The 9,465-nt window shown below is 47.2% G+C and overlaps 3 protein-coding genes across 3 annotated transcripts; 1 reads left to right on the forward strand and 2 right to left on the reverse strand.

The window, feature by feature from the left end:
• Window positions 1-315: 315 nt before the first annotated feature.
• AO090010000375 (uncharacterized protein) lies at window positions 316-1,800 on the reverse strand (the record flags this gene model as incomplete). The annotated part of the gene is made up of 1 exon (XM_023233668.1): window positions 316-1,800. The coding sequence occupies one exon, from the start codon at window positions 1,798-1,800 to the stop codon at window positions 316-318; it is 1,485 nt and encodes a 494-aa protein (XP_023094167.1).
• Window positions 1,801-3,142: 1,342 nt separating this feature from the next.
• On the forward strand, window positions 3,143-4,137 carry AO090010000374 (uncharacterized protein; the record flags this gene model as incomplete). Its single annotated transcript, XM_023233669.1, has 2 exons — window positions 3,143-3,648; window positions 4,119-4,137. 2 exons carry the CDS (start codon window positions 3,143-3,145, stop codon window positions 4,135-4,137), a joined length of 525 nt encoding a protein of 174 aa, XP_023094166.1.
• Window positions 4,138-7,078: 2,941 nt separating this feature from the next.
• On the reverse strand, window positions 7,079-7,644 carry AO090010000372 (uncharacterized protein; the record flags this gene model as incomplete). Its single annotated transcript, XM_023233671.1, has 2 exons — window positions 7,079-7,593; window positions 7,632-7,644. 2 exons carry the CDS (start codon window positions 7,642-7,644, stop codon window positions 7,079-7,081), a joined length of 528 nt encoding a protein of 175 aa, XP_023094165.1.
• Between the last annotated feature and the right edge of the window lie 1,821 nt (window positions 7,645-9,465).

The raw sequence follows: 9,465 nt of genomic DNA on the forward strand, positions 1-9,465 counted from the left end.
GGAAAAAGTAATAACAATAACGATGATGATTATCATCATCATCGTTATTTTGAGAATCCGGAAAAAGACCTGTATTTACATCTTAGGTCCCACATATACAGGCCTTTGTTTCGTTGACTTGAAGATATGGAACTAAAGGCACCTGGACAATATCCGAGGTTCAGATATAAGGATCATTGCTGAGGGAGATGGTTCAGCGTACTAGGGTGAAAACTCAAGGATGTGACCTTGCATTATTATTATAGTACTAGTTGCAACATAAGGTTCAAGATTGTCGTCAACAAATTTACAACTTATATTCTCTCAAGTGCCTATCTACCGTTTCACAAATACAACTTTCCTGGCTAGCCAACAGCCAATCGTAACACTAGTAATATCACCATGGTCAGCGCGCTGGAATACTACTGTCCAGTTCCCGGGTGCCGGCGCATCTAAGCCTCGTGGACATGAAAGCATCCATATATCTTCCCCAATATATCGCATAAGGTGAGGTGGTCCTTGACCGAGGTATCCTTCAAAATGCCCATATAACATACCCCCTGCGCCACTGCAACGAAAGGTGGAGTCGATTTCAGCACAGTAATATTCGCCGAGGTAATCGTCTTTATGTGGTGGATAGCCAGTAGCAACACGCTTGACATCGAGGACACGATTGTCTACCAAGCGACGGAGCTTGGGTATGCCACCATCGATTATGCCAACCGTATTATTCGATCCGGCTTCGTTCTCTCCAACACAGATCAATGTTTCGTCGGAGCCCGCATAGGAAACGATTACATGGCCTTGACCACCATGCCTAATCTCAACAACCAGCTGTGCATCCGGGTCGTAAAAGGTGCCAAACCAATCCGGGGATGGATTGACAGGGTCAGATTGAGGAACATGGCTTGGAAATATGTCCAGAACACTTTTCATAATATCCTGGGCTGCCTCTTCTGCATCAGCCTGATGGTTGAGCATAACCACAACTGCGACCTTTTCTGATGGAGCCTGGATTCTATGGAGACGAAATCCACGAAGAGCACCACCATGGCCGATCGTAGCCATGCCTCTGATAGTAACATGTTTGAGGCCGTATCCATATTGTGCAACTGTGCCATCCTTGAACGACTGCTGTTGCGCGATCGCCCGATACACACTTTTCTCTTCATCCCAGCAAGTCAGTAAATAATGCTCATATGCAATCATGTCCTTAAGGGAAGCGACAACCCCTGCATCGCCAGACCATTGCATGCGATTGATGGCTGGAATGAACCCAGAGGACTCGGTCCCTTCATACCCAACACAAGGTGGTGGAAGATTAGCGTTGTCTGCACACAAGCGCGCCGTTTTCATCTGAGCCGGCAGGAAGAGCCTTTCGGTAAGTAGGGCGCTCAGCGTTTGCCCACTCACGTTCTCAATAAGTCGAGCGAGAATATAGAAGTTCAAGTTACAATAGGAGTACTGTGTCCCGGGTTCAAAGTGCAGGGACTTTGTCCTCTCCAGAGCCTTCTTGGCGTCTTCTTCGAGTCGAAATACACCATCAGGATGCGCACCCCAGAACATGGACATAGCCCAGTAGTCTCGAATTCCAGACTGGTTATGGCATAGATGCTCTAGTTCAAGTGCGGTGTTTGTAGTGAGGTCGGGATGGAGCATTTGGTGAAGTGCGTCCGAAAACTGCCGAGATACGTTGCCCCGCTTCACCATCTCAGGCGTGGGGTTGCGCTCCAGATCTTTCAGGATCATGCACACCATTTGTTTCGTGATCGAGCATATTGGCATTAACGTAGATGTGGTCATGGGCACCAGATTTTGCATATCAGCGTAGCCCCAAACGTGCTCGCCGAGGAGTTCGCCATTGCTCAAGACGGCAAGCGCTCCGCCCGGTCCCCGATAGCGAGATGGGATGTTCTCTAGGATATCATGAATTGTTTTATACACTAATATTGAATCCTCCTTAGTACCCTTCAAGACCACATGAAGTGGCTGATTGCTTACTGTTTTAAAATGCAAGTGTGGTTCGTTCCTAGTGTTGTGGACAGCAAATTCGATGGTTCCTAACAAGGCCCAACTGCGGAGACAAAGGGTGCTTGATAAAAGTGTATCAGAATTTTGGCACTAACTCATAATGGTGCCCGAGCCTAACCATTCTTGATATCCTGGCTAATATTAGCAAAAACTAACTTCGATCTACTGACTCCGGTGGTGCCTGTATGGAGCCTGTGCCCTATCACTCTTTTAGGGTTCCTCCATACGGTAAGTATTCAATGATGGATCATGGGCATTCAAGCATGAGCAGCTAAACTATATATGTAGAATTCTAATATTTCTTAAAGTTGTTCTACAGATAATAGATAGCACCTCTTATATATATTAACTGCGAAAGATTACAAATCAGGTACGCCAGCATCAGTATTAAAGCTTATGACCGCATCGACCCCCAGCAAAACTTCTTCCTTGAGGCAGGGAGGCAGCTATTTACCGCCAAAGATACCTACTGCGCCTCTTACAGCTGCTATGCTAGACAAGGCCGCCTTGTTCTCCAGACTAGATACATCTTCTTGCGGAGCGACCGCACAGTTCGCGACAGACAGTTAGTGAGCTTGGCCTGCGGCTATTGTCGACCTAGAAGATCTTAAGCGGATAATAACAACGCTATACAAGATTAAGGAAGGGGTAATTACACCTGGCATTATATTCCGTGTCATGCGAATTTCTGAAACAAGAAAAGCCCTAACACTGAAAAAGCCCTGCTCATGGCAAACCGAGCTTAAAATGACGCGAGCAATGCCCCCGTAATCAACATTCAGATATTTAAATAGAAGAGAAAAACATGCAGCTCCAACCAATAGCGGAAGGGAAAAGGTGATATCCATTGATTGCCCGAGCCACCCGTCGGCCATGGCATTGAGCCCCAGCCCGACTACACAAAGAAAAGCTAAAAGGTAAAACTCAGAAAGAAAGACTGCTTCTCTCCAGTCGTCTGTGGTATTCTAATAAATGCCGCATAAGGGCATTAGTACTGGCTGACGTCCTATATAATTATGAATGTGACAAAGAGCCCAATCGAGGCCCCCTTTTTTGGTGTTAATTATTACTTACATTATCTCCCTCTGGCCATATAGCTGTTACTGAATCATCCCCCATGCCATAGAACAAGATGAATCAGGTTCTAACCATTCTTTTTCTGTATCTATCAGCGTTGGCTGTTGGTCTAGGCCTTCCCATGCCTGGTTCAAAATCTCCTTCTCCACCCCCCGACCAAAATCGCTCGCCAAGCCCCATACAAATCGATCCTGCAGCAGCTGCAGCAGCTATAGTATCGAATTTGCACAGGAGTTGTGGGAACTTTGCAATTGTCGCCTCGTCGGAGGACGTCCCTGGGTCACCATCTAGCGCTGGGACTCCAAGCAGCGCTGGATCGCCAGGCAGTCCTGGGTCACCAAACAGCCTTGGGTCACCAGGCAGTCCAGGGTCATCAGGTCCTTGGTCACCGGCGAGTCCTCGGTCACCAGCCCAGCGTATGCGTCGCGCAGATGACTCACCACCGGCATTCCTCGTGGCAGACTGCACCAATCATCTTGGCCAACGACACAAGGTCAACCTGAATCTGAATAGATGTTTCGGTTGGGATACAGACAATGTCAGATTCACAGTACAGCAGAAGTATGTCTCTTGCTTGGTTATAGCTATTTAGTGCTATAGCAGGCGTACCATGGGCAGTTTTGTGATCAAGGCTGATGGAAGTAGTGGATATGGAATTGAGAGAGGCGGCTGCATTAGGTGTTCATACCGACTAGGAAGACAGCTAACCGATCCTGGTTCAATCTCCTGTACCTGCAGGACATTCCCGCATCTGGCCCCAAACCATCACGTCCAGCTCTCCACAGGCAAGTGTTCTCTGGGCTATGCAATATCTTTCTTACTAACGGATCCGGTAGCTGGTGTCATCCAATATAACTCCGGGCCTGGGCGTTTAAGCTGCCATGGAGCGTATGGGAATGACTTGGGACCTGCTTAATTGTGCATTGCCTCATATTTCAGAAGATATGGTGGAATATAATGATCGATCAGGATTCTACATGTTTGTTGTGTAGGGGAAGAACACTCGCAAGTAACTCGAACTCGAAATTTAGGAAAGGCAGCCTGGTGTAGCACATTGTCGTTTGGTGATACTAAGTATCCTCAATCAGTTCACGTATTCTCAGCTCGGTATCCCCAGCACCTTGCGGTATGAGTCCTAATTTTGCTGGAGGCTATTCGACGTATACTCAATGATCTGCCTGTACAATTATCATGTAGAGCAAGGCATGGAATAAAGCTGAGCCTACCTATGAGAAGATCCATGTCATCCGGTGCCGAACCTTTGGTCCAACGAATTTATCCACGCTAGGTTAAGCTGTCCAGCATCGTGTGATCCTCAATTCCCCAGGAACACTTCATAGGTAAAGACCATCAGAAAACCGTGCAATCTGCTGCTGTCCTGACAGAGGTCCTTATCCTTCAATCTAGCCCCAAGCACGACGCCATTTCCGTACAGTGTACACGTGATCCAAGCTTCCTGGGGAGGAATGTCCGCAGACCATCATGGCTTTGGTGGCATTGGCAAAGTCGTATGAAATAACAGGTGATAGGACAAAGGCCCGACAACCGTTCGACAAGGCAAACATGCTGAAGTCCCTGCCACATCTTACAGGGGTAGATAAAACAGATGAGCCTGTTTGGTGGAGATTGAGAGCGTGAGATGAGAACGGACAGTCTGCTTTATCTTCTCTGGAGAAGCGAAGACAGGAGGTCCATGATTGCTTTGTTATGATACTCATGAAATAAGTTCCTGTCCAAAGCGAGTTAGATGGGTATTGGAAGGTCAATACATCAGATATATTTGCTTAGCCAACCTACAATAGAAATACTAAGAACCAAGTTCGATTATACACCGACAGGACACAAGTTCCCTACTTCCCCAGGGTAGCCAAATGCAACGGCTTCCGCATAATTGAATTCATCAAGATGGCTATCTCCAGCCAAGCAGACATTCCAGCACAAGTAATCGATGATGGCAAGCGATGCAGTGGGAGCGGTCTCCGGCCCCGCTAGCCGTGTCATCGTATCTTCGCGGATCGAAGATCGAGAAGTAGTTAGAGAAAGGTCATAAATGTGAAACTAAAGTTACTATATAATATAGGCTCTTTAGTTCAGGTTCGCGTAAGTTCTTGGTGGCTCCGTCAGCCATTTTCCAAGAACCAGGGACTGCCTTACACCCGACGCATTTACCTCGTGACTCGACATAACCCCAATTGGGACATATTGTAAGCCCTGGGCTGAAGTCGCGTTTTTATTAATGTGACATGCAGTCACTTTATCCTTTGTATGCCCGGACCAGTATTTACATCTCGTCATATGTGTAATTTTAGCAAGGCACTAAAAGCCCGCAAGTCAAATAGAGAACCGTTGGCGACACAGGGGTATCCGGACAGTGTTTGTGGTAATTTCAGTTCCCATGTCGATATATGCATTCGTCGTAGGTATGTACTTGGATCATTTAGCTCACCCAGAGTAGGCTAGTATATTCTCCAACAACTTTCGTAGGCTTAAAGACCATCACTAGCGGCGCCTATCTAAAAAGCAAAGCGTCCACTGCTGCGATGGATACTGCTCACCGTGGGATGTGACGAACTTGATGAACCGATAAGCCGAACGGACGGGCGTGGGAAAACAGCCGGTATGTGGAGTATATATGCTCATCCCATTTCAAGTACGTGTAGACGTCCGTGAATTGCAGAGGAAAGGAATGAGTTCGTCGGTAACGTAGTAAACAAAGCCTCTTGCTCCGAAGACAACAAGATCAAATGATGATGCATGGGTCAGTGAATTGGGTGATATTTGTGATTATATGTAGCAGTCATTTTTCGTGAAAACTCACATAGGCCCCGAATGGAATACAGGATATTGCTCATGTCTGAATGAATCCATGAGTGCCGAGTGCAGTGGTCAAATCCCACATTCATGCCTTGAGGAGGTGTATTACTGCCCATAACGATGGTATGTGGGTCTAGAGGTCGGCCCCCACTGTATGCCTCTAGAGTAGCCAGAGCGAGCGATGCTCCTTGTATCCCGAAGAGATTCCTTTTGGTTTCTATAGAGCATTTCTAAATTACTTCGCTTCGTTAAAGATAGGTAATTCGAGCCTGACGAGCACTGTGAATGTATGTTCCAATCATGGTAACGTGCAACTCGAGTGAGAAGGCCATATAGCAGTAGTCGGTGGATCTAAGCTGCGATGAAAGTTGATACTGCTTCGTGATACGTTAGGGGGGCATTTGTTTGAGTCCTCATGTGTAAAATCGGTTCGCACTCATCTTTGGTAGTGCACGATGTCGCTTATTGTTCTTGTTAGTTGAGTGGTGGCAGCGAATCTGTGACAGGACTCTCTTAGTATACACAGCGTAGAGTATCGCTGATGTATGTCTGGTTGTATTGGCCAACCAGAGAACTAAGAGAATCGATTAGTTGCAAAGTGTCCTCTCCGAAGCGGAGGGATTAGTCCCCAGATTTGAAGAAACTCAATAAGCGTGCTTAGAAGGCAGATCTGAGGCCAAATACTCGAATTTGTCAGAAACTTCTCTAGCATATGTCAGTATGCTTTGAAGGAAAGGACTCGGTCATTCTGACCGCTCATCGGGCTATCATATCCCAGGAACAGCAAACACGATATCCAACGACATTGGTATTGGAAATGGCTGAGACGCTAGGATTAAGAAGTCACATAACATGGTCTCTGGAAATAGCTGAAAACGATCTAACCTCTCTCTAGAGTCACACATATCACATCGTCGAGATGAAGGGTATAAGCCGGTAATTTCGAATGTTGGTGCCAAGTTCTAGTACTGTTGGTTGTCCTCAAATAAATCTGACTCGTGGTGTGCTTACAATCAATCACGCGCTCCCTACAAGTGATCATGAATCCAGTCAAGGATCTCCGGTAGTGATGGATCCTCTTCAGTCCAATATCCTGCCCGCGTATCCGCGGCCCGCAGATCATCCACAGCGTACTGGTCCGTCACTCGCGCCATTTCCTATTGCATCGTCAGTGAATCTAGTGCTTACAAATTTGAAAGTATAGGGCACGATTTACCTGTCGGAATGTATTGCCCACGGCAATAAGTGAAGCCGTATGCTGTATTCCTGGCCGTGCTCCGCGTAGGATATCCTGCCGGGCGATGACCCATCTTCTGGCGACTGCCACCCGGAGGTAGATACGGTGCGCTTGGAATCGCCGAGCACTTGCGTCAAGGATAGTTCTGCAGATAATCAGGATACGCCGAGCCAGCTGATACAGCGGGTCCCCGTACCTCTTCAGTTCTGCCTTTTCCGTCTCCGTGTTGGACTGTGCAGATGCCACAATGGGGTTGTAGTTGGCTGACATCAGTGCCTGGGCAGCAGCAAGACCATCTCTAATCTCTTTGTATGCTTCTTCGTGATAATCTTCCGTTGGGATCTGGACATTATGCCGAGCGATATGCACAAGGAGCGTTCGGTAGTCGTTAATAATCTCGGCGACGCGCAGGGCACGTGCTGCGTTGACTTGTAAAGTGTCAATACTACCGACCACTAGAAATCCCAGAGCAGTGACGAAGGACAATACTCACGTCTATCCACCATAATTATGTCTACTAGTCACTGGAATTGGTATGAGCTAACGGTCGTGGTCATGAACGAGTGGGATTCGTATTAAACATAAAATAATAGAGGAATAAAGCAACGACCAGTTCAGGTTGTCAACTGAGAACACGATGCGTCTCTTTGGTAACCGAGTGTTTGTTCCACCTATGGGACTCTCATCTTCGACGGCCTGATATTCTTTTAGGTTCGGTCTAGGGTATTTATGACGAGCGTTAGTGAGGGGCCCGGTGTTAGTGAGATGGATCCAAGATCATCATCATTTCCGGGTACGGTTGACTGAACCTACCCACGCCGATCCAAAAATGCCAGGGGGCCACAATCCAGGGCTCCGGCTAAATAATAGCTAACATGCTGAACTGATGACAGGGCACACACTTCATAGACATCTGTCTTCAAGCGCCTGAGTTATTGTGGTCCTGCACCCGATTAACGGAAGGGATAACGTCCAAGCGGGGCTCAACCATCGAGCAATAGTGGGATCGATGCTGATAGGCCTAAACATATGTAAGATCGTGACAGATACACAATGTGGCCCACGTGAACTGGCGACAGCCAGACGAAATCGACAGCGCAGAGGTTTTGGATGCATGGGGCACCAAAACTTAAACTGAAAGTCCAAAGACCACTCAGGGATCCAGAGGTGATACGTATATGGTTGCATCCCCAGCATACCAACCGTAATCTCAGGTCAAAAAGGCGAATTTTGGTTTTGTGAATTCGGGACCTAATTCCAGGCTCAGTGGGGCAGAAGAATTCTGTCGCGGCACTCGACAATGAACACGAAGGTACGGCGAGCCCGAGGGGAAGGGGGGATCATCCGTCCTCGCTTACCGCCGCATCCCAGGTATTTATAGTAGGGCCATCTAGTAACGTAACTTGTACTGAATTTGAACACCGCTGGCGACTTCCTGCGCACCAAGCGTAGGTTATCTGGCTTGTAAACCTGTGGCAAACAGAAAGACCACAACTACAAGAGAGGAAGATGATATGAATACCACAACTTCATCCAGTCACCGAACTGATAGAGGACACGCAAGGAAATATCCCGGGCTTGCTTTTCCTTTCATAATTGCTGCAGAAACGTCCAACTTGTACTTAGCATACATTGGCTGGATGCTGAGAATCCAAACTTCAATTACGTGAACATACCCCTTAGTTACTGGATCTTCTATAAACATAGAGCTGTGGAATTTGCTCCACAGCACAAGCTTGTTGTTCCTCCAAGCCGATAGTGTTTTTCTATATCTGTGAGCCTACCATATGGCCTGGCACTCAAGATTATATATGCATGTACAGCTCGGATAATCCCAAATCCACAAATGATAAAGCGGTATTATCCAATTTTCCCCAATACACAGATCTAATGCCGATAATCAAACGTCAGGCATAACGAAGAAGCTAGTGGGTAGCCATGGGAACACCATAGAATATGTTCGTGAGATAAGACACCTTCTGTATGAAGGTTAGAGTATAGATTTGACTGTGCGTTCGAGTGGGGTGGTCGATTTTTCTTTCTGTTGGAGCTTGGGCGACGCGCTGCTTTACGCGAGGAAGGGTAAAACCGCGCTTAATCTGACCCGGAGCGTGACTTACAAAACCCGTACGGGGCACACCTACACAGTGCGAATTAACAGAAGAAGGTCGCAAGGAATATATGCTGCAGTCAGAATTGATCCAAAATATAATAGAGGAATGCACAAACTTGGAGAGCCGGCTAGCAGAACTAGAAAGGCTGAGTCCGACTTCACGATAATCTCAGTAGGCAGCACGGTGTGCAGGGCATGAGATGATCACACTGCA

Source organism: Aspergillus oryzae, chromosome 8, assembly GCF_000184455.2.
Source record: "Aspergillus oryzae RIB40 DNA, chromosome 8".
Lineage (NCBI taxonomy): Eukaryota > Fungi > Ascomycota > Eurotiomycetes > Eurotiales > Aspergillaceae > Aspergillus > Aspergillus oryzae.